The 26,480-nt window shown below is 39.4% G+C and overlaps 1 protein-coding gene and 1 non-coding gene across 5 annotated transcripts in view; both read right to left on the minus strand.

Annotated features, from left to right (window-relative positions):
* Positions 1 to 26,480, minus strand: part of LOC120079895 (PH, RCC1 and FYVE domains-containing protein 1-like) — a 73,819-nt gene that overhangs the window by 18,952 nt on the left and 28,387 nt on the right. Inside the window, exon 9 of one of the 4 annotated variants that reach the window (XM_039034341.2) lies at positions 25,853 to 26,053. The exons of the other annotated variants lie outside the window; for them this stretch is intronic. Within the exon in view, the coding sequence (XP_038890269.1) occupies positions 26,018 to 26,053 (36 nt within the window). The 3' untranslated portion in view covers positions 25,853 to 26,017. Of the gene's footprint in view, positions 1 to 25,852; positions 26,054 to 26,480 lie in introns of those variants that run through there. 4 annotated transcript variants of the gene reach the window in all.
* Positions 8,492 to 8,630, minus strand: LOC120080634 (U11 spliceosomal RNA). The gene has a single exon (XR_005482587.1). It is a non-coding gene; the product is annotated as a U11 spliceosomal RNA (small nuclear RNA).

Genomic DNA, 26,480 nt, shown 5'->3' on the forward strand with positions numbered 1-26,480 from the left:
AATTTTCATAGTTAAATACAAGTTAGATGGCAGTGTTGAAAGATTCAAAGCAAGACTTGTGGCTAAAGGCTTTACTTAATCATATGGTATCGATTATTAGGAGACTTTTGCTCCTGTTGCTAAATTAAACCCTATTCGTGTCCTTTTATCTTTAGCAATAAATCAAGATTGGCCCCTTCATCAACTTGATGTCAAAAATACCTTTTTGAATGGTGATCTCGAAGAAGAAGTTTATATGCAAATTCCTCGTGCTTGGTTTGATAGATTTGCCAAAGTTATGATTTAAAGTGGTTATCATCAATGTCAAGCTAATCATAGATTTGTGAAATCTGAAAACAACAAAACTGCAATCCTGATTGTATATGTAGATGACATCATCATCACTGGAAATAATCTATAAGAGATCCTTAATTTAAAGATGCTTGCAACTGAGTTTGAAATTAAAGACTTAGGAAGTTTGAGATATTTTTTAGGAATGGAGATGGCGAGATCTAAAGATGGCATTGTCATCTCTCGACAAAAATATATCCTAGACTTGCTAAAGGACACTAGAAATCTGGGGTGCAAACCTGCTGAAACACCTATGGATCCAAATTTAGGCCAAGACCAAGTTAAAGGGATTAGCCCAATTGACAAGGGCATGTATCAAAGACTTGTGGGAAAATTAATTTACTTGTCACATACATATCAGACATATCATATTCTATGAGCATTGTTAGTTAGCACATGAACAGCCCAAATGAACATCATTTTAAGGCTGTTAATAGGATTTTAAGATACTTGAAAGTACTCCAAGTCATGGGCTATTATTTAAAAAGTCATCAAATAGAATGGTAGAAATTTATACTGATGCTGGTTGGGCTGGAAAGCTAACTGATCGAAGATCTACATCCATTGCTCTTATGTATGGGGGTAACTTAGTCACCTGGAGAAGCAAAAAAATAGTCAATTGTAGCTAGAAGTAGTGCAGAGGCTGAATATTGAGCTTTAGCATTGGGAATTTGTGAAGGGATATGGATTCAAAAGCTTTTGGAAGAACTAAAGATAGAAACTCAAAGTTTATTCAAAATACTGTGTGACAGTCAAGCACCAATCAACATAGCAAAGAATCCTGTCCATCATGACAAAACGAAACACATAGAGATAGATCGACATTTCATTTCTAAGAAGGTCAATAAGAACATAGTGGAACTAAACTATGTTCCGTCTCACCATCAAATTCCTAATATTCTCACCAAAGCTATACCAAAGAAAAATTTTGATGAATTCAATTCCAAGCTTGGATTGTATTCTATATACAACCCAACTTGAGGGGAGTATAGATTTGTGTTTAGTACATATTTGTCTTAATTATTATTTTAATTATGTTTGTTGTACTTTCCTCTTTAATTAATTTCCTTAGTTGGAATTTCTCTTGTATTATAATTACCCATTATTGGGTCCTTTTGAATAATAAGATAAATCAATATTCTTCAAAAACTTCACAAGTGGTTAATTTGATTTCTAGCAAAGTTAAGTCCCTAAGCGAGGTTGGGTGTTGGATTGAAGAAATCAGGGATATGTCTAAGTGTCTTGGTTCCATTTCTTTCGTACATGTTTCTCATTGTCTTAATTTTGTGGCTAATAAAGTTGCTAAGTGTCACGGGCACGCTTGTCCAGGACTTGTTGTCTATGGCCGCATGCCCAATCCAACCCCTTTTTATCATGCTTTCATGTTATGTATTTCATTAGTTAAGTTAGTTTGCTTTCCTTGTACTTTTTGTTGTAAGTGACCGCTCGCCCTTTTGCATATGCAAGGGTGCTAATTGGCTTTTTGTTCATAATGTACTATATGGGGATAAGACTAACCATCACTTTCCCATACCCGGAGTGGTATGTTGCTTACTTATTGCTTTCTAGCCTACTACAATCTTTCTTTTCTCAATTCGCAGTGTGCCATCGGCGATACGTATTCGAATTAGCTGACTTGTTCGTGAGCGGGAACAAGTGCCACATAATCGCTAAGTTTAGCTTCTGAAAAGTGTGATTCTGACAGTTGGTATTAGAGCCAGGTCAGTTCACAAAGGGAAGAATCAATAATCATGTCGGCGACAAAGAACTTGAACAAGTCCCAAGTGGACAGGCTAGTAGAGATGGAGGAGCAAATGCTCTACCTAAGGGAAGTCCCCGATAGTATTCGTTTCTTAGAAACTCGATTACAAGAATTTGCCGAGAAAGCCGACAAAATTGATGTGGTAGTTGGCCGCCTAGACGGGTTGCCCGTCAGAGAATTGATGACGAGAGTAGAGACCTTAGAGACAAAAGTTGCACGATCTAGCAGTTTTGAGTGTGGAGATAGCTCAACGAGCTTTGTTGCCCACATAGAGGAGCGTGTCGAAGAGTTGGACGGCTCCTAGAAAGCAGTAATTCAGATGATAACTGATATGTCAGAAGATTTTCGATCGGCCCTTGACGTTGTCAGAGTCGAGATTGTAGATGTGAGCACGAGGGTGAATCTCACTATCCGAGCTGTAGGGAACGAAGCCCCACCTGGGGAGCAATCCAAGTGAACAGAATAAAGATCTCGGAACCGAAACCCTTCTATGGAGTGCGGGATGCGAAGGCCTTAGAGAATTTTATCTTCGACCTTGAGCAATACTTCAAGACGACAAACACCGTGACAAAGGAATCGAGAGTCACGCTAGCAACCATGCATCTCGCTAAAGATGCAATGCAGAGATCACGATTTATGGACATGCAAGAAGGGCGTTGCACGATAGATACCTGGGATAAATTGAAACAAGAACTTCGTTTGCAGTTCTTTTTTGAGAACGTTGAGATTTTGGCCCAACGGAAACTCCGAGAATTGAAACATACAGACAACATTCGAGGACTTATGTTGGACGTACTTGACATGTCCGAGAAAGACAGTTTTTTGTTTTGTCGAAGGGTTGAAACCATGGGCAAAAACGAAGTTGTATGAACAAAGAGTGCAAGATATCCCTTCTGCCTATGCGGCAGCAAAATGACTATATGACCTCAGTACAAACTCTCAAGACGTGAGAAAGCAACCAACTTCCTCAAATGGAGGAAGAAGAAACAGTCATTCAAGTTTTCCCAGACCTGGGGGAGGAGATAAGAACACTGATGGGGATCGTAGGCCCTTCCAACCAAAATCAGTGAACAATTGGTGAGGGCCGCCACAGCACTATAACAACTACAATCGTCCACCGTCCTACTACATATGTAGATGACCACACAGAGGGGGTGAATGCCCGGATCGAACTGCCTTTAATGCCTTCTAAGCCACATTAGACTCAAGCTCGGAATACAAGGCCGAAAGAGTCGAATCTGGAACTGAGTTAGCCGAAGGGAATGACAATCCAATCCCAAGATGGGAGCATTGAAATTCTTGTCCATGCTCCAGAAGAAGATGGGGGAGACAAAGGAACCGTTGGAGAGAGAACTCATGTATGTGGATACTTGGGTCAACCAGAGATTGGCTAAGGGTACCATGGTTCCTAGGGCAACCCACAACTTCATGACTGAAACAGAGGCCTATTGTCTAAACTTAACCTAGAAAAAAGACGCTGGGAAAATGAAAGTCGTGAACTTCATTGCCCTGCCCATTACCCTAACAAAGAGAACGCCGGTGAAATTGGGGGATTGGAATGGCCTTGCCAACTTCATAATTGTTAAGATGGACGATTTTGACGTAGTGTAAGGATGGAATTCTTACTTGAACACAAAGTTATACCGATGCCCCTCGCCAAGTGCCTGGAATTACTGGATCTACGCTCATCGTAGTTCAAGCAAACATCAAATAGCCAAATGGGATAAGAATGATTTTAGCCCTCCAACTGAAAAGGGGCCTTGCCCACGATGAACCCACGCTCATGGCCATTCTGATTGAGTTAGCTGAGACTATGGAAGAAAAAGTCCCTTGACATCCTGTGTCTTGGAAAAGTATCGTGATGTCATGCCAGATAGTTTACCCAAATCCTTGCCTCCACGGAAGGGAATCGATCATGAAAGTGAACAACTACCAGGGGCGAAGCCGCCCGCCAAGAACGCATATCGTATGGCTCCACCAAAGTTGGCTAAACTCCGAAAGCAATTAGACGAGTTGTTGGATGCAAGGTTTATTAGACCAGCAAAAGCCCCCTAATGGGGCCCAATGTTATTTCAAAGGAAGGACGGAAGCCTTCGGCTATGCATCGACTATCGAGCTTTGAACAAGCTCATTGTTCGTAACAAGTACCCCCTACCTATCATCACGGACTTATTTGACTGGCTTCACAGCGCCAGATATTTCTCGAAATTAGACCTTCGGTGGGGGTAATACCATGTTCGAATTGCCGAAGGAGATGAACCAAAGACGACCTCCGTTACAAGGTATAGGGCCTTTGATTGAATATGGTCGAATAGGCATGGAAGAGGGTAAGGTGACTGCTATCCGAGATTGGAAGGTGCCGACATCGGTGACAGAATTACGATCCTTCCTCGAACTAGCCAATTACTATAGGCGGTTCGTAGAAGGATTCTCTAGAAGGGCAGGACCATTGACTGAGTTGTTGAAGGATAATCATTAGAGTTGGACTTTTGAATGTCAATCCGCCTTCAAGGGCTTGAAGAAAGCGATGATTGAAGGACCAGTCCTCGGAATTGCCGACGTGTCCAAACCTTTCGAAGTTGAGACAGATGCTTCTGACTTTGCATTAGGTGATGTTCTTCTTCAAGACGGACACCCCATTGCGTATGAGGGTAAAAAACTGAATGATGCGGAAAGGAGGTATGCGGCCTCTGAAAAAGAGATGTTGGCAGTAGTTCATTGCTTGAGTGCTTGGAGACAATATCTCTTAGGGCCAAGTTCGTGGTCGAGACAGACAAAAGCTCCATCTACCACTTTTTCAACCAACCAAAATTGTCATCAAAGTAGGCACGATGGCAAGAGTGTTTGGCAGAATTCAATTTTCAGTTTGAGCACAGACCAAGGAAATGCAAACCAAGCGGCAAACGCCCTTAGCCGGAAGAGCGAGCATGCGGCCTTGTGCATTTTTGCGCCTCTGAAAGCAAGTATGTTGAGCAGAACAGTGCACGAAACTGTCAAGGCACTCTTGACAAATGACACATCGACTCAAGCCATTATGCAGTTAGCCAAAGAAGGAAAGACACGCCAGTTTTGGGTCGAAGATGACTTACTTTACGCCAAGGTTAATCGCCTTTACGTTCCCCAATCTGGGGAGCTACGAAGATTACTAACGTAGGAGTGTCACGACACGCCATGGGTAGGACACAATAGTTGCCAGAGAACTTATGCACTGTTAAAACAAGGTTACTATTGGCCGAGTCTCCGAAACGACGTCATGTAATTTAACACTTACCTCGTTTGTCAGCAAGATAAAATCGAAAGGACGAAATTAGCAGGCTTATTTGAGCCCTTACCTATGCCCTTTAGACCGTGAGAGAGTGTATCTCTCGACTTCATCACCCACTTACCCAAAGTTGGAGAGTTTGAATTGATCCTTGTTATCATCGATCGATTCTCAAAATATGCTACATTTATCCCAACGCCGAAGATGTGTACGGCTGTGATGACTGCCCAATTGTTCTTCAAGCACATCGTGAAATTATGGGGTGTTCCTGCGAGCATCATTAATGATCGCGAGGGGAGATTCACTGGAACCTTTTGGACGGAATTGTTTAAGATATTGGGATCTACCCTGAATATTTCTTCCAGTTATCATCCTTAAACAGACGGCAGACTGAACGCTTTAACAGCATGCTTGAAGAATATCTACGTCACTTTATCGACGCTAGACAAAAGAATTGGGTTCAGTTGTTAAATGTTGCTCAATTCAACTTTAACAGTCAAGAAAGCTCCTCAACCGTAAAGACGCCCTTCGAGATAGCATGTGGCAGACAGCCACTCATGCCATACCTGGTGGACCACCGCTATGCGGGCAAAAGCCATCAGACGCATAGTTTCACCAAAGAGTGGAGTCAAACCTCTGAGATAGCACGTGCCTACTTGGAGAAATCGTCAAGGAGAATGAAGAAGTGTGCTGAGAAGAAGCGCAGGCCCCTCGAGTTCCAAGCTGGGGACAAGGTTCTGATCAAGTTACAACCAGAACAATTCCGTTTTTAGGGCCAAAGAGACCAACGCCTCGTACGAAAATATGAAGGACCAGTTGAGGTGATTGAGAAAGTCGGAAAAACCTTGTATAGGGTGCAGTTACCCTCGTGGATGAAGATCCATCCTGTCATCCACGTGAGTATAATGAAGCCCTATCACCCTGACCCCGATGACGAGCAGCGTAACATGTTGACGCGTCCACCCATCATGATGAAGAATTCACTAAGAAGGAAGTCGCGCAAATTCTGGACAGACGTACATGCCGTCTTGGAAGACCAAGACGAGAATTAATAGAGTTCTTGGTGAAATAGAAAGACCTCCCTAACGAAGAAATCAAATGGATCCTTTGGATATGACCTCGTACATCTCACTCCATCTCTTTCTTTGTTATGTGTTCTTCATTTACCTCACTTTTCCTTCAACTTGATCTCTATTAGTATACTCACTTTAATTTTTAGGTCTCATTCTATCTTAGCTATTTGCTTGTTTCACGATCTTAAGATGAAGAAGATTATGAAAATACACGAATTTGGAGGACTTTATATCTTTTATCATCAAATGTCAATCATTATTATTAATTCTAAGGTTGTTTCTCCTCTTGATGCCCATTGTCATCTCATTCATCCATCATGCTCAGTACCAAAAAAACTTTGTCCCCAATTTCATAATTTGTCTGCATTAAATTGTGAGTCATGTCAGTTTTCCAAATTTCACCGTCTTAGCTCCAGTCTTAGAGTTGTTAAATGAGGAAATAAACTATTCGAGTTAGCTCATTCTGATATTTGGGATTCGTGTCCAATTGTGTCCAAAACTAGATTTTGATATTTTATTACCTTTATTGATGACTTCCGCATGACCTGGTTATATTTTCAGGAAAATTGTTCTGAGTTCCTTTCTCATTTCTATAATTTTCATGCTGAAATTCAAACTTAGTTTGATGTTTCCCTTAAGATTCTGAGAAGTGACAATGTTGATGAGTACTTCTCAGAGGCACCCAGGTTATACCTCTGTATGTATGGAATTATTCATCAATCATCTTGTGTCGATACTCCACCCAAAATGGAGTTTGATGAATGGAAAAATAGACATCTTAAACTGCATAAGTATTATCCTTTCAAATACTTGAGCATTTTTAGGTTGATGCAATGTTCATTACTTGTTTTTTTTATTAATCGGTTGCCTTCCTCTGTTATCCATGTTTAGATTCTCGATCATGTTCTCTTTCCAACAGAGTTTTAGTTTCCCATTGAGGCAAAAATATTTGGTTGTACTTGCTTTATTCAGGATGTTCGTCCTAATTTAACAAAACTTGACCCCCAATCTTTGAAATGCAATTTCTCAAGCTATTCTCGTGTTAAAAAAGGACACAAATGCTATTGTCCTAGCTTGAATAGGTATCTTGTCTATCGCATGTTACTTTTTTAGAAGACAAGCCTTTCACTCCATCTTTGTCCAGGACGAGTCTTGAGGAGGATGATGATCTTTTTATTTAAACTCTCGTGTCCCACACCTTACCCTAATCCATCCCTTTCAAAATCCATTCCTAATCGTCCACCTATTACTCAAAGTCTACTTTAGATGGAAACAACCTCCAGAAAAATATTTTGTCCCAAAAGATTCTGCCATCAGATCCAGGACCAAGTGACGAGCTTCCCATTACTCTTCGTAAAGGTAAATATTCTTGCACTTATCCTATTTCTTTTTATGTCTCATATTACAATTTATCATTTTCTTCTTGTTCTTTTGTTACGTCTCTTGATTCTGTCTTGAACCCTAAGATCATTCATGAAGCTTCATCTCATTCTCGTTTGTGCATTCAATGATTGAAGAGGTGAATGATTTGAATGATAATGGTACTTGGGATTTAGTATTTTAGCTGCAAGAAAAAAGGTCCTCAAATGCAAATGGGTGTTTATGATTGAGGTCAATTCTAATGGATCATTTGCTCGTTACTTACACCTTGTCGCCAAAGCCTATGCTAAAACATGATTGATTATTTTAATACATTTTCTCCTATTGCTAAGCTCACTTCTGTCAAGTTATTCATTATTATGGCAACATCTCAAGGTTGGCATTTACATCAACTCAACATTGAAAATGCAATTCTCCATGGTGATGATCTTCAAGAGAAAGTGTATATGGAGCAACCACCTGAGTTTGTGGCTCCGAGAAAATAATAAAATGTGTCGTCTTCGAAAATCTTTCTATGGATTGATAAACACAACCCATCGGCATGGTTAAGAAAATTCAGTCAAGCACTTGAGCTTTTTGGAATGAAGAAAAGAAAATCGAGTTACTTTGTCTTCTACCGACGATCTACAAACGGTATTATTCTACTTGTTGTATAAGTTGATGATATTACCATCGCTAGAAGTGATACTTCAGGTATATTATCTCTCAAATATTTCCTTCAAAGTCAATTTCCATAAATTATGTCGGCCATATGTCTAGATTGCCATACAAAACTTAGCCAATTTTGGACGAGTGTGGCATTTTTAGCCAATCAACCCTTTTTATTGCTTTCAAAGTCAACTTCATACCGAAGTCTTTGGAATGCTAAAGTACTTCTTGGGTATTGACGTAACAACAAGCAAGAAGGGTATTTTTATGTCACAGAAGAAATATGTGCTTGATTTGACCAGAAAATTGGGACCATCCATGCAATATGCCTAGTTTGCAACTTTCAAAAAATGGAGAACCGTTTAAAGATCACGAGAATCATAGAATATTGATTCTAAAATTGAATTACCTTCTAGTGATACGACCAAACATAGCTTATTCAACAAACATTATAAGTTTATGACTTCACCCACAGTATATCATTGGGGTTGCAGTACAACAAATTCTATGTTAGTTGAAAGCTACATCTGAACATGGAATACATAAAGATCATAGTCATATGAAGACTGAGTGTTTTTCAGATGTCGATTGGGATCCAAAGAAGAAAGAAGATCGATTTCTGGTTTCTTTTTCTTTCTTTTTTTCTTTTTTTTTTTTTTTTTTTTTGGTTCGAGGCAATTTGGTTTGATGGAAAAGTAAGAAGCAAAACGTGGTATATACAGTCAAGTGTTGAATTAGAGTACAGAGGAATTGCACAATTAGTTTGTGAAATAATGTGGGTAACTCTTAATCCTTTTATGGATGATAAGGCTCAAGTAAAGTTTGACAAAGATAACTCAGATCTCATCTTTAATGATAAGTGGAATCCTTTTTGGTGATCATTTGAAGCTTGAGTGTTGGTCTTATGTGAATCACTCTCATCAAGAGGTGATTAAAAGTTGTGGTCGATGGTTATCAATTAAAAACCTACCTTTGGAGTACTAGAAGAGATTTGTTTTTGAAGCTATTAGGAAAAGTTTAGGCAGGTTGGTCAGCAATGCATCCTAGACCTTCAATTTCATAGATTGTTCTACGGCATTCATTGTTAAAAAAATAATAATAATAAATAAAAAATACAGCAGAACCATTTAGGTTGGTAATAGTGGTTCTTTCTCTATAGTTGTGGATTTGTCCAGTTCAAATAATTTACTTCATGGCAATTCATCATATAATGACTTTTTTAATTCGATTGATTTAAATAGTATAAAAAAAAGGTAATAGAATATGAAACTTATATTTTGTCTAGTGACTTTGGTCCTTTGGTATGCTCATTTTCTTCTCGTTGATAATTTTTCTTCTCAAGAAGAGCCTCCAGAAGAAATTGTCATTTCTTCAGCCGACAGTGAGTTCTAACAAGGTGAAGTCAAAGCTCATGAAACCTTTCCCTCTGCATTATTTTCAAAAGAAAGAAGTTCCCAGTGTTCTTGACCATGAAGAGAAAAATTTTGATACTTTGGAAGAGTCGTACACTCATCTTTTGATTTCTTCATCAGTTGCTTCTAAGCATCATGAGTCTTCAGATCCTAACAACTTCTTTAAGCAATCTGTTATCTATCTCCCTGGATCAGATGTTCAGTTTATAAAAGAGGTCTCCAACCTCACTTCTCCTAAAGAAGTTTTTTCTTATTTCAATGATGATAAGGAATCATTGATAACTGTGAGCAGTGACAAAAGTAGAAGTTCCTATGGAGGAAACTCAGTGCAACAGGAGTTACAGTCAGAAGCTATATTTGTAGAAGCCTATAGTCATATTTTTGCAAGTGGACATTGGTTCACTTAGTTCAGAGCCTTATGTTGCAGCTTCTCTAATGTCTTCTTTGATTTCTGAAAAATTCACTTCTTTGTTAAAAGTTTAAGGGATTATTCTATAAATTTGCAAGTTTTGGACCCAATTTTAATAACCGTATAAGTTTGAGTGTCCTAAAATTTTTTATCTCTTGATTACTATATATGTTTTAATCAATTGAATTATACACAAATTAAGAAATAAGTTCGGTTAGTTTATGGATGGAAAAAATATGATATTTAAGGTACTATTATTTGTATAATAAAAAAAGTCGAAAAAAACCTAAACCCAGACTAGAATAACATGCACCCCAAACACATACTATTATAATCCAAACTAAATGGGCTCCACCGGACACAGACTATTTTACCCCATACTACTTTGGTCTTAACCCCAAAAAGAGACTTTTATAACCCAAACTAAAACACTCTGCACCCCAAATACGGATTATTCTAACCCAAAGACTATAATAACCAACTCAATGCCCCAAACAACCCTTAGGGTTTTTAGCATTTCAAAGCCCCACTTTATCCAAGAAATATACGATCTATACTGTCTTGTTGATGAAAATTGGATTTTGGGAGGAGATTTCAGCATCATCCAATGGCCTCATGAAAATTCAAATGGATGTTTTGGCCAACCAATGATATGAGGAATTTTAACTCCTTTATCGAGCATTGCGAGCTCATTGATCCCCACCTCAGCAACAAAAAGTTTACATGGTCCGATCTTAGGCAGCCACCCACTCACACTAGAACCAATCGTTTTTCTATACATGTGGTTCTTGATAAATTTGTGGATGCATCTCTGAAAAGACTCGACAAACCTACATCAGACGACTATCCTCTGCTACTAGTTTTCGGGAATTAGAGATGGGGACCAACACCTTTCAAGTTTGAAAACATGTGGATCAAACATTCAAATTTCTTACCATTTTTGGATGAATCGTGGAAAAGCCATCCCCTCTCTGGAAGGCCCAAATATGGGCTCGTTCAAAATCTTAAGATAGTGGCCTTAAAAGAGTGGAACATCAATACTTTTGGGTTTATTGAAACACAGAAAGCTGTGTTATTAAAGGAACTGGCTATTAGGACAAAATGGCTGAATCAAACTCCATCACTGATGCCAGGCGTCATATATTTATCAAAGGTGATCTTCTAACTATTTCTAGGAATAAGGAATTGAAATGGAGGCAAAAATGCAAGACAAAATGACTCATAGAAGAAGATGAGAACACAAGCTTCACCATAAATACGCCGCTGCAAAAAAAGAAAAAGGAGGAAAAACAACATCACCGAGATCCTTAGCGATCAAAACCACAGCTTGACTAGTGACTTTCAGATTGAGGCTGAATTTATCTCATTTTACAAGGCCCTCTTCGTCAAAAAACAGGGCACCAAATTTCTCCCACATCCTTTGGATTGGGCCCCGATTAGCAATCTACTAGGATAGTCTCTGGAAAGACCCTTCAACGAGGAGAATTTGACAAGCAGTTAAGGATTTGGGCACCAACAAATTCCGGGGACTGGATGGTTACACTGCTGAATTTTTTAAAAAGTCTTGGAAAATCCTTAATGGTGACATTCTTAGAGTGTTCCATAATTTCTTCAAAATGGTATTATCAACAAAAATGTCAATGAAACATACATTTGTCTCATTCCAAAGAAATTGAATGCTAGGAAAGTGTGGGGGACTATAGTGTGAACCCTGAGCCCTAATTTCTCTACTTGAGTATGTTCCCTACTGAGACCAGTATGGTGAGTAGGTTGATGTGAGAATTAATGTATAATCGTGGAGAAAAGGGGTGAAAAAATAGAAGAAAAGTGTGAATTTGAAAGCTTAACTCTTGGGTAAAGCTTGGAAAAATTGGCTAAGTATACCCCATGCATTGGAAGCTAGAAAATTGACTAAGTGTTGTTCCATGCCTTGGCCTTGCTCATTTAGAGGTTATTTGGGACGTTGAAGAAAGCCAAAGTGTGGCCAAGGGAAACGCATGCAGCAGCCAATGTCTTTAGAGGTTAGAAAAAGGCATGTTGCAGCCTCAAGTTGCGCGGACAAGGGTGCTGGGCGATGGAGGCATGCGGCGATGCTACGCGATGGGATGCGGCGATGCTACACGATGGATGCGGCAGTGCTACGCGATGGTATGCGGGACACTACATGATGCTACACGATGGATGCGGCAGTGCTACGCGATGGTATGCAGCGACACTATGCGTAGGTGATGTGCTATGCGTTGGACATCTGAAGGCAAGTGGGCGCATAGGACAAGTTAGTAGTACGCATTGAAAGAGTATTGGTCATTATCCTAGTTGAGTGCATAAGGTAAGCCATGCGAAAGAGAAGGATATGCAGCCAAAGATGAGCCTTGCAAGCATCTAACATATGTGACCAAGTTGCGTCAATTAGATGCACAAGGTAAGGTTGAATGGACGCATGCGCCGATTGGTGGTGTCCGGACATAGGAAGGTTGCGGCAATTGGTTGGGAGCATTTGTGGTTAGATGACCGCATATGAAATTGGATAGATGCATGCAAGGACGTCATCCGGACATGTGGCTTGTTGGAAGAAATCTTAAGCTTTAAGCAAATGAGGTGGACGCACAAGAAGACATGCAAATTTAAGTATTTTGTGTTGGCTAAGAAAGAGGAAGACACCTTAGATTGCGGTGATTTGAAGGTTGCATTGATAGTGTGAAGAAAAAATATTTGGACATGCGGCCAAGTAGGAGGTGTCGGCCTTGGAAAGCTTTTGGACGCCTATAAATAGAACCAAGGACTTCTTTTCATATCACGATTCAAAGGAAGAAGAGTGTGAAAGTTGATTAAACTATGCGTTGATAGCAAATCTATATGTTGGTCATAAAACTTCAAGAGGAGACGCAGTTAGACAGTGAAGTCTGGAAATAGCACCAACTTAGGACAAGGAGTTCTCCCAGTATACTCGTGCGTTTGGAGTGATTCCAAAGCCACCTAAAAGCTCCGCGAGTCTAGTTTTCAGGATAGAGCTGCCGGAGAAGAAGCTCTAAGGAATCGGGCTGGAAACTGAGGAAAAGACAGAAGGGTCAAGCTGTCGGGTAAGCTTGGGCCAGTCTTGAAGATTTTGTGATTCCGGCCAAACCACGAGGAGTTCTGAGCTCAGATTTTAGGGTAAGCTTCCTGAGATATTTTAGAGCATGTTTGTAGAAGGAAGTATCTCAAGATAAGGTTTAGAACTATGAGTAATCTGAGTTTTAAATTGAATCTGGATCTTAGGGTTCAAAAGGGAGCTCGAGGTAACCAAGGAACTTCTAGGGGGAAAAGTTCCTAAACGATCGAGGTGAGTGACTAAAATATTTGACTAAATATTTACAATGTTTTAAAGAAACCATGTTTTAAAGAAAGATTATTCTCATGCCAGCTAGTTTTACAAAGTGATTTCCAAGCAAACCATGAGTTATGTTTTAAACGCATGACATATATGAAAGTTTATTGAAAAACTATTTATGTGTGTTTAAATACACCCAGCATGCGTTAGTATCTTTAAAGACATGTTTTCGATGCGGAATGCTTTACATGCTTTAAAGAGAAAGTCATTTATGACTAGTTCTACTTGAAATGCGATACCGAAGGACAGTTGAAAAGGTATCCGAGCAGCTCGACACTGAAGGACAAGTTTAGAGAAGGTATCCGAGCAGAAGCACCTAAGGTATGATAGTACTTAGTATGGCCACGTGCACGTAGGTAGTTAAAGTCAGAGATTGAACAAAAGGGTTCTCTCTTGACTAGTAGTTGACGTTGGGATTTAATCACAGTAGGGTTATTCTCAACTAAGGAACAGTTTAATGTTTTCTGATAAAAACAGTTTTATATGTTTTATGCTTGGAAAATGTTTATATAGCAGTACAAGATTATTGTAGAAGTTTATATTTCAGTTTAATCTCTTTATTGAGACTATTGCATGAGAATCAGTTTTCTTTCTTAAGTCACTCACTGGGCTAGCAAGCTCACCCCGTTTTCAAATGTTTTCCTTTCCCCCAGGTAACGGTCAAATCCTCAGGAGATAGTGCTGCATCTGCTCTGCACTAAAGGACAAAGATATTATAACCCGTCTACTAGGTGGTTTACTGTAAATATAGTACACATGTTACAGTTGTTAATTTAGGGACTAAGGTTTTGGCCATCGGGATTTGTGAAACTAGTAATGTAATTACTCTAAATATGTTGTGTTTTTAAACTTAATAAATTTTGGCCTAAGAGGCATCTGCTGTATATGAATTTACATTGGTATCAAAGTTATTTCCGCAAGAGTTATTAGGCAGTAAGTGTCAACAAAAGGGTTGATAACTGCTACAGTCATGTCCTTTCCTAGGCTCAAAGAGTAGTACGGGATGGTGTGTGACATATTGGCTCAGAAAGCCTCCCCACAGGGTTAGACAAAATCATTGCACGTGTTCATTACCAATCCGCCTTTGTTAAAGGTAGACAGATTTTGGATGCCTCCCTCTTGGCAAACGAATCATTGAGGAATGGCATAGGAAAAATGCTTAAGGGGTGGTCATTAAACTCGATGTTGAGAAGGCATTAAACAAAGTTGTTTGGGATTTCCTTGATGAAATATTAAAGTCAAAGGGTTTAGGCACAAATGGAGACAATGGATTAGAGGTCGTGATTCATCCACAAATTTCTCTATAATCATCAATGGCAAGCCGAGAGGAAAGTTTTTCGCATCCAGGGGTCTTCATCAAGGTGACCCTTCGTCCCTCTTCCTTTTCATTATGGTGATGGATGCTCTCAATAGAATCTTATCGATTGCGGCTACATCAAATTATTTGGGTCTTCCCCTATTATAACCTTCCTCACCAATCTTTTGGTAACCCATCTTGGACAAGATTGAGAAGAGACTTTCATCATGGCAGTACAACTTCCTTTTCAAAGGAGGTAAACTGACGTTCTTACACGCCACCCTCTCAAATTTTCCTTTATATTACTTATCTATGTTTCAAGCTCCTTCCAAAGTTGTAGAAAGTATTGAAAGGTGTTTTAGGGGGTGTTTAGCTCATCAACATGAGTCGAGTTGAGTTGGTATTATATCAACTCATTGTTTGGCCCACCAACTTTAAATGTCGGTGGAGTTGAGTTGGTATATTTTACCAACTCACCCCAACTCTCTTCTTCCCATGTTTTCAATTGTTCCACCCATTGGTCACTGTCACACTCCAAGAACTAACTTCGGACTCCGACAACCACCTCTGATGACAACTCCGACGACCAACTCTAGACTCCAACGACAACCACCTCCGATGGAAACTCCGAAGACCAACTCCGGGCTCCGACAACCACCTACGATGACAGTTTTGGCGACGAAATTCAGACTCCGACAACCATCTCAAATGACAGCTCCGACGACCAACTCCAAGCTCCGACAAACTTCGATCGACCACCTTCATGCGACTAACTTTGGCAATGACAACTCTAATAACCAACTCTAATACCACCTTCATGCGACTAACTTTGGGCTCCTACAGTCACCTCCGACTATAACCTCCAGCAAAAATCATATTTGATGATCAACTTCGACAACTACTTTCGCCCACCCAACTCCGGGATTCGAACACCACCTCCAATGACAAACTTCAACAACCAACTCCAATACACCTTCATGTGACCAACTTCAGGCTCTAACAACCACCTTCGGCTACAAACTCCAGCAAAAATCATCTTCGATAATCAACTTCGACAACTATAAGACGAATGACTGTTAAAGTATGTTATAGGGTTGTTGATATATAAAAAGTATTATTTTGTCTACATTAAGTGCAATATTTGTATATAATCATATCAAATGAGTGTTAAAAATATTTAGACGAAAAGTATGTATGTAATTGAAAAGCATGTAGCATATAACAAAAAAAAACCTTAAAATGAAAAAAAATTTCCTGCAACATTTTCCAATAAGAATTAGTGAAAAATAGAGATTTGTTGGATGATCTTCCAAATTTAGAGGAAATGAAAGTGAAACTGTTGAAAAAATGTAGTGACATTCCATTGACTTTTACGATGATGGGGGAGATATAATTAAAAAAATACATGACATAGTAAAAATATAGAGCAACAATGGGAAAAAGAAGAAGATGATAATGAAATTCATGGAGAAAAATTGGCTAGAAAGTTTTGATTTCGCTTTAGTTTCTCATTTTATTTAACCATATTTCTACAAGAAATGTAAAGGGTTAATTGTTGTTCATTGCCCAAAAAAGAAAGAAAAAAAGAAAGAAAAGTTCTAAAAATTAAAAAAAAAAAATTACAATCCATATTTTATTCAAACAAAGATAGAATTATTGAATAAAAAAATTTCAAAACAAAAATAGTAATTATAACTCTACACCCAACACAGACATATAAATTCCACAGACATGAATTCCAGACATCCTATCTCAACTTAGCGTCCCAAACAACCCCTTAGAATTTTCCTACGGACTGGTTACAGAATAGTTCCATCTCCCACCTTCTCCGCTGGAACATTCTCAAATTCCCTTTAGATGAGAGAGGTCTTGGCATTGGACACATCAAAAATCAAGACGATTCTTTATTGGCAAAATGGATTTGGCATTTCAATCAAGAAAGAGGGGCTCTATGGAGGAGATTCATTTGGGAAAAGTATGGGTCAAGTCATTCAACTCCCTTCCATTTCTCAACATACATCCTCAAAAAGTCCATGGTGCCACATTTTGCAGGTAAAGGATCTTGTCTATAGCAGTATTAATCAAAGTTGGGAATGGACATTCCACTTCCTTTTGGAATGATCGGAGGATCGGATCTTCTCCTCTCAAGATTAGTTTTTCTAAGCTTCTCGCAATTGCTGAAACAAAGGATGCATCCATTGCCAATATTTGAGACTCTACAAATGAGTCTTGGACCCTTAATTTCATAAGACATAGGAAAGATAATAAAATATGTGAATGGGCTGTTTTTAGTCAGAATGTTCTCATCTAAACAACAGGATAGTTGGATATGGCAGCTTGAAAAAAGTGGCTTTTTCTCTGCCAAATTTTTTATGTATCTCTTCTGACCAATCTGGATTATCAAAAAGATATGGAAGCTTTCATGTCCTAAAAGAGTAAAATTCCTAATATAGGAAGTGGGTCACTATTGCCTCAGATTATAAATCAGATGCCCTTGGATTGGCTCATCCCCATCTTGGTGCTTCCTTTGCCACGAATCCAACAAATCTATCGTTGGAATTTCTATATTTGTATATAAATATTTTTTCCTTAATTGTCTTTATTTTTTCCATATTTGTAAAACGTCTTTCTCCTATATAAGAAGACCTAACCTGCACATATTGTATAAAAGAAAAAGGAGATTAATATTTTCATTCCTCCAATTTCTACATGGTATCAGAGTCATGCCCCTGACTTAACCATGCTTGGTAGAATCCTCGGGTGTTGAACAAAGATGTATAGTGGAGCCTTGGAAGTAGTCATGGTGTGATCTATGGTTGAACTCTATTGGATAGGTGGTGTGCTCAGGTGAAGAGGAGCTAGCCTAGATAAGAGTTAAAAAGATGGATGACTATTTGAGGGGAGACTTGGTGGTCATTTGTTCGAGGGGAGGATTGTTGGACCAAAGTCCCACATTGGTTAAATAAGGGGAGGATCATGCGTATATAAAGGAGGATAATTATCTCCATTGGTAGAGGCCTTTTGGAGTGAAACAAAAGATAAAGTCATGAAGGTTTATGTCCAAAGTAGACAATATCAAGTGATATCAAGTGATATCAGAGTATTGAAAGATAGAAAGTGTAAAACTTTTAGGTTTGAGAAAGAATCAGAATGCTCTATTCATTCACCAAAGATATGAATATATACAAGAGTACAAAGCATAGAAAAAGAAAATATCACAAAATATTTACAAGAATGGAAAACCCTAACTATAGAATTATAACACTCCCCCTCAAGTTAGAGCATATATGTTAATCATGCCCAACTTGTTACATAGATAATCTATACGTCTTCCATCCAATGCTTTCGTGAAGATATCTCCTAATTATTCTCCAGTCTTCACATATCCTATAGATACCAACCCTTGTTGAATTTTCTCACGTACAAAATGGCAATCAACTTCAATATGTCCTTTTATGAAAAACTGGATTAGAAGCAATATGAAGTGTTGCTTGATTATCACACCACAACTTTGTCAGTGTGGTGATTTCAAATCCCAACTCAACAAGAAGTTCATATATCCAAATCAATTCACACACAGATTGCGTCATTACTCTATATTCTGATTCTGCACTTGAACGTGACACCACATTTTGCTTCTTACTCTTCCAAGAAATCAAATTACCACCAATAAAAATACAATACCCTGAGGTTGATCTTCTGTCTTCTTTAGATCCTACTCAATCGGCGTCTGAGAAACATTCAATATTAGTATGACCATAATCCTTATATAATAAACCACGCTCGGGAGCAACCTTCAAATAACAAGAATCTGTTCCAATGCAGCCCAATGATCAACTGTAAGGCATGACATGTACTGACTCACAATACTTACTGAATAGGCTATGTCGGGTCGAGTCACTATAAGGTAATTAAGTTTTCCCACTAACCTCCTAAATCTTTCAGGATCTCTTAGCAATTCTCCATCTTTTGTGAGCTGTAGGTTGGGCATCATTGGGGTACTACATGGCTTAGCCCCCCAGCTTTCCTGTTTCAGTCAACAAGTCAAGTACATATTTTCTCTGTGATAATAGAATTCCTTTCTTGCTTCTTATTACCTCAATTCCTAAGAAGTATTTCAACACGTCCAAATCTTTTGTATGGAATTGGCTATGAAGAAAAGTCTTTAGAGACTGGATACCTAAAGCATCATCACCAGTAATCACAATATCATCCACATATACGACTAACAAAATGACACCACCCTCAGATCTCTTAAAAAAGACTGAATGATCTGACCTACTCTTCCACATTCCAAAGCTTTCTCAATCACCTGACTAAATTTACCAAACCAAGCTCGCGGGCTCTGCTTTAATCCATACAAGGATTTATAAAGCGACACATCATTCCATTCTCCCCCTGAGTAACAAACCCTGGTGGTTGCGGATACACCTCTTCTTGAAGATCACCATGGAGAAATGCATTTTTAATATCAAGCTGATGTAAAGGCCAATGATTGATTGAAGCTAATGAAATAAATAACCTCACAGATGCCATTTTTGCTACCGGAGAAAAAGTATCAGCATAGTCAACGCCATAAGTTTGTGCGTAGTCTTTCGCTACGAGGCGCGCTTTTAACCGAGCAACAGAACCATCAGGATTGACTTTAACTGCAAACACCCATTTGCAACTGATAGCCTTCTTTCCTGCAAGGAGAGAAACTAAATCCCAAGTACAATTATCATCTAAGGCAGTCATCTCCTCCACCATTGCGGCACACCAACCAGGATGAGACAAAGCCTCATGAACAGTTTTCAGGATGGATACAAACTCTAAGGATGCAATGAATAAACATGTGGAAGGCGACAAATGGTTATATGAAACAAAAGAGGAAATAGGATGAACACAAGTACGTTTACCTTTACAAAGAGCAATAGGAAGATCATTACCCGTTTCTGGATCCAATGACGAAGAAGACTCTGGTACAGGGCATAGAACTGGAGGAGGTTGTCGTCGAGTATAGACCGAGGAAGAGTAGAGGTAGCCACAGGTAGAGATGAATCAGGAAGAGGATCAGAAGGAGAAATAACTGTGTAGACAAGGAAATCATCCTCTAATTCCTTATGCTCCCTCTGACTCTTATTCGAAGAGAAAGACAGTGATGAAAAAATTGGGATATGTTCAAAAAACGTGATATCAGGAGAGACTAAATATTTATTTAGACTAGGATAATAACACCGATACCCCTTTTGGACACGGGATAACTAAGGAAAATATATTTTAAGGACTTTGGATCCAGCTTGGTATGCTGAGGCTGAACATCCCGAACAAAGTAGGTGCAACCAAATATTCTAGGTGGAATGGGAAACAAATGTTGCTTGGGGCATAAAGTACGAAAAGGTATCTCACCCTTAAGAATAGAAGAGGGCATGCGATTTATTAAGAAACAAGATGTGGAAACAACATCGCTCAAAAGGATTTTGGAACATGCATCTGAAACATCAAAACTCTAGCTGTCTCAAGGAGATGAAGATTCTTTCGTTCTGCAACCCCATTTTGAGATGGAGTATCAACACAAGAAGATTGATGAAGAATGCCATGGGTATCTAAATAAGACTTGAGTGTATGAGAGAAATATTCCTTAGCATTATCACTCCATAGGATTTTAAGAATACCACTAAACTGAGTTTGAATTTCAGCATGGAAGTTACGAAAATGAGAAAGTAACTCAGAACGACTTTTCATCAAATATAACTATGTAACACGAGAATAGTCATCGACAAATGTAACAAAATACCTAAACCCTCCTTAGGACTCAACAGGACACGGACCCCAAACATCAGAATGGACTAATTCAAAAGGAGCACTAGCTCGTTTATTGACTCGAGGATACGAACTCAAACGATGAAATTTAGCAAACTGACATGAATAACAATCGAAAGAAGACAAATGTTGAAGTTGTGGACGAACACTCTTCAACACAAAGATAGACGGATGACCCAAACGACAATGCTCTTCCAAGGGAGACGACACGTTAGAGCATGTGATGGTCGTAGGTGTTTGTGGTTCAAAGATGTGAAACCTCCAAATTCCCACCCTTTACCAATAGTCTGTTTCGTCGTAAGATCCTGAAATAAGCAATAACCAGGAAAAAAGGAGACACAACAATGAAGATCACGAGTGCGTTTATTGACCGAAAGCAAACTAAACGAGAAATTTGGTAAATTTAAAACTGATGACAAAGAAATTGATTCGGTGAGATGGACGGTTCCTGATCCTAAAACAGGAGTGGAGGTTCCATCAGCTATAGTGACATTAGGTGAAGAGGTAGATGTACAAAGGGTAGAGAATAAACTAGGGTTTCCTGTCATATGGTCTGTAGCGCCAGAGTCAATGACCCATTTTGACATAGAGGAAAAAAGGCATTTAGAAATGTTACTGTCTCTGTGATGGTCGTAATGGGAGTAGAAGATGATGCCCTCAATGACTTTTGATACTACTGAAATTTAGCAAACTCCCCTGCAGAAATCATAATTGACTTGTCAAGATTATCAGGAGTAGAGGCGACACGTGCAGAGGGTGATGACATCCTCTGACCCTTATGCAGCAATCTTCTGCATTCACGTTTCGTATGGTCAGGTTTATGACAATAATAGCAAACAACACCTCCTGGATTTGATCTTCATGAATAGTAATTGGATCCATTCAACTTGTGTTCAGTTACTTTTGACACCATAGGAACAATCTCAGACATTACTGGTTTCTTATCAACCATTACCTCAAAAAATAGACACCGGACAGCAAAGAATCAAACCCTAATTTACCGAAGAGATGTTTATATAAGCAGTGAGTATATCTATATATCCCAAACAAACACACCACAAGGAGCCAACAACACTGAGGAAACCCACTAAAGACGGACGAAAAACGGCGATGCACGCGCCAGCGCGTGGATGGATAGCGAATTGGAACAATCGGCACGTGAGCCTCACGCGCTGGTCAGATGGCAACCGGATTTTGGGGTTTTGTAGATCGGAGGCAGGGCTTCTCATTGGAATGGGCGGTGTTGAAAAAAACAACCTTTTTTTTTCAGGCGGCGGCGGCGGCTAACGACGGTGAACGAACCGAAGACGGTGACTATGAGCAAAAGTATAAACTCACCTCTCCACAAAACCCTAAACGTATCACAAATGGGTTCTAAATTCTCAAACCCTAAGGTTCACAAAAACCCTAAGTTTATTTAGAGAGCTCTGATACCATGTAAAACTCTTAGGTTTGAGAAAGAATCAAAATGCTCTATTCATTCACCAAAGATATGAATATATACAAGAGTACAAAGCATAGAAAAGGAAATATCACAAAATATTTAAAAGAATGGAAAACTCTAACTATAGTCCCACATTGGTTAGATAAGGGGAGGATCATGCGTATATAAGAGAGGATAATTATCTCCATTGGTATGAGGCCTTTTGGAGTGAAACAAAAAACAAAGCCATGAGGGTTTATACCCAAAGTGGACAATATCATACCATTGTGGAGATAGTTTGAGGGTCATTATCCCTATCAAGTGATATCAGAGTATTGAAAGATAGAAAGAAAAGAGACAAGACAAGGTTTACAAGACAAGGTTTACGTGGAAAACCCTAATCTAGGGAGAAAAAACCACGATAGAAAAGTTTTATTGTTTAATGTCATGCTTATAAAAGACCCCAACCTCAGATATAAATAGAATGAAGGGAAACCCTAATTTAGTAAATATAGAGTAAACTACAAATATGCCCTTAGGGCTAATGCAACATATTTCAACACTCCCCCTTAAGTTGGGGCGTAGATATCGGCTAGACCCAACTTGCTAACACAAGCTTCAAACGTCGGTCTCGATAACCCTTTGGTAAGTACCAACCTATTGGACTGAATGTACATAAGGAATACAGATAACCTCGTGGTCTAACTTCTCTTTAATAAAATGTCAGTCAATTTTTACGTGCTTGATTATGTCATGTTGTACTGGATTATTAGCAATACTGATGGCAGTCTTATTATCACAATACAGCTTCATGGGACTCAGACTGTCCTGGTGAAGATCAGACAACTTTTTGCAACCAGATTTCTTCACACACTCCCAAACTCATAGCACTATACTCTGCCTCAACACTACTTCTGGCCACTACACCCTGTTTTTTACTCCGTCAAGTCACCAAATTTCCCAACACAAAGATACAGTATCCTGAGGTTGCCTGTCTATCAATCACTGATCCTGCCCAATTTGAGTCAGTATACACTTCGATGCTCCGTGTGTCATATTTTCTGAACACTAAGCCATTCCCTGGGGTGGACTTCAGGTATCTCAGAATTCGAGTCACCGCTTCCATGTGCTCCTCTCATACGGATTCTGCATGAACTGACTTACCACACTCAACATAGGAGATGTCGGGCCTAGTATGAGATAAGTAAATCAGTTTTCCTACCGGGCATTGATACCTCTCCTTATTTATAGGAACTCCTTCCGTAATGCTTTTCAGTTTTCCATTGACCTCAATAGGAGTATCAATGGGTTTGCATCCAGTCATTCCTGTTTCCTTTAACAAGTCTAGAGTGTATTTCCGTTGAGACACAGATATTCCTGCTTTCGATCTCGCCACTTCCATCCTGAGAAAATACCTCAGACTAGCAAGATCTTTGATCTCAAATTCGCCTGCCATCCTTTGTTTTGGCTTAACAATTTTTGTCGTGTCATCTCCTGATAAAATGATGTCATTAACATACACCATCAAAACAACAATCTTTCCTGAAGGTGATTTTTTGGTAAACAATGTATGATCAGAATGCCCTTGAACAAACTCTTGGGATTTAACAAACATTGTGAACCTGTCGAACCATGCCCTAGGAGACTGTTTCAACCCATATAAGGACTTCCTGAGTTTGCAAACATGGTTCCCAAACTTAGCTTCGAAACTTGGAGGCGGACTCATGTAAACCTCCTCTTCTAACTCACCATTCAAGAAGGCATTTTTTACATCCAGTTGATTTAGGGGCCAATCTTTATTCACGACAACAGACAGAAGAACTTGGATCATGTTTAGCTTAGCCACTAGGGAAAAAGTTTCTGAATAATCAATCGCATACGTTTGAGTGAACCCTTTAGCAACTAACCTGGCCTTATATCTCTCAAGTGTTCCGTCAAACCTATACTTCACTGTGAACACCCATTTACAACCAACTGTTTGTGACCTCTAGGGCTACTAACTCCCAAGTCTTATTCGCCTCGAGGGCTCTCATTTCTTCTATTACCGCCACTTTCCACTCAGGAACTTGGGCCGCATGAACACTGGTAGGTATTGCTAGGGCATCCAGTTGGGTAGTGAAAGCCTTAAAACCAGGAGATAAGTTACTATAGGTCAGAAAACTGTGTAAAGGGTACTTTGTACATGTCCTGATTCCCTTCCTCAGAGCAATTGGCATATCCAGAGTGGTATCATAATTGTCAGTTTTCGTCGGTCTCTCTCCAATATCAGACTTCTGAGACAATTCTGCATCTTCCTAAGGATCTTCCAGCACCTCATTACCTCCTGTAATTTCAACCTTCTCTGAGCTCGTCTCATCATTTTCTATGTTCCCAGACTTCTCTTCAAGAATCTCCTCTAAAACAATAGGATCTTGAACCTGAGCTGGTTCCGATACTTGGACACTTTCCGATGGAACAATATCAGACTTCTGAGACAATGCTGCATTTTCCTAAGGATCTTCCAGCACCTCATTACCTCCTATAATTTCAACCTTCTCTGAGCTCGTCTCATCATTTTCTATGTTCCCAGACTTCTCTTCAAGAATCTCCTCTGAAACAATAGGATCTTGAACCTGAGCTGGTTCCGATACTTAGACACTTTCCGATGGAACAAGAGGGGTTTCCTGAGTTTCCTTTCTGAGATTCTTCCTATTGTATGTTATCTAGGGCACTTGTCTAGTAGGAAGGACAGACACTAGAGCAAAATTAGGCTCGAAACTGGGTAGACTGGGTTCAAGAATATTAGGTCTAGGCTCAAGATTGAAGTTAATAGCTACGGAGTATGTGGAACTGTTAGTCTCTTCACTCGTGGTCTCCCCCTGAAGATGACTAACGGGAAAGAATGGTTTATCTTCAAGAACGTGACATCCATAGTGACCAAGTATTTTCTGGAAGATGGGTGAAAGCATTTATAGCCTCGCTGATGAAGGGGATACCCGACAAACACACACTTTTGAGGTCATAGGGCAAACATAGTCCGTGTGGACCATGAGTATGAACAAAGGTTGTACACCCAAACACACAACGAGGAACCTCAGGAATAAGACGGGTAGACTGGCAGAACTCTTTGAAGCACTCAAGGGGTGTTTGAAACTTTAGAACCCGTGAAGGCATCCTATTAATGAGATGGGCTGCGGTTAAGACCGTATCTCCCCATAGGTACGAAGGGAGAGACGCTGGAATTATCAAGGAGAGAGTAACTTCAATGAGATGGCGATTTTTTCGTTCAACCACCCCGTTTTGTTGTGAAGTATACGCACAAGAGTTTTGATGGATGATCCCTTTTGATGCTAAGAATTCCTGGAGGGTGTGATTGACAAACTCACGTCCATTGTCACTCCGAAGAATGGCAATCTTTGTATTGAACTGTGTTAAGATAGTGGTATAGAATTGTTTGAAGGTAGACAGAACCTCGGACTTATCAACAAGGAGATATACCCATGTAAGTCGGGTATGGTCATCGATGAATGTTACAAACCACCGTTTACCAGACAAGGTAGAGATATTTGAAGGACCCCAAACATCACTATGGATCAAATGGAAAGGCTGAGTAGGTTTATAAGACTGAGAAACAAAAGACACACGAGGCTGTTTAGCACGTATATAGACATCACAATATAATGGAGAAATATTCACATTATGGAATAAGTGGGGAAACAAATATCTCATATATTGAAAACTTGGATGTCCAAGGCGAAAATGCCATAATAAATAATCTTTTTCAGACATAGTAAATGAAAATAAAAGGCTAGTCCTAAACAAGTTCCTGGAAGAAGCATCTTCAGGAAGGAAATAGAGGCCCCTATCATATCAGGCAATGTCAATCATCTTCCCCGAGCTCGAATCCTGAAACAAAGCAGCATCTGGTGAGAAGACAACTCTACAGTTTAAATCTTTTGTTATTTTACTTATTAATAACAAGTTGTGAGAAATTGTTGGCACATGTAGGACATTTTGTAGAATTAATCCCTGAAATAGTGACAATCTGCCTTTTCTAGCAACAGGAGTGAAGGACCCATCTGCAATTCGAATCCTTTCATTTCCAGCATCAAATAGTATGAGAGGAATCGATCAGATGAGCCAGTCAAGTGATCGGTTGCTCCTAAATCTAGAATCCATAACTCATTCCCTTCAAAAAGGAAACTAAAAAATTGAGGGTTACCTGATTGAGCAACTGTTCTGATCCAAATGGTACCTGAATCAACTGGGTTGGTCATCGGAGGTTGTGTCTAAGGTTGTGTGGCCCCCTCAACCGATTCACTCACTAGAGCAC

This window comes from Benincasa hispida, chromosome 6, assembly GCF_027475165.1.
Source record: "Benincasa hispida cultivar pf3 chromosome 6, pf3_genome.v1.1, whole genome shotgun sequence".
Classification (NCBI taxonomy): Eukaryota; Viridiplantae; Streptophyta; class Magnoliopsida; order Cucurbitales; family Cucurbitaceae; genus Benincasa; species Benincasa hispida.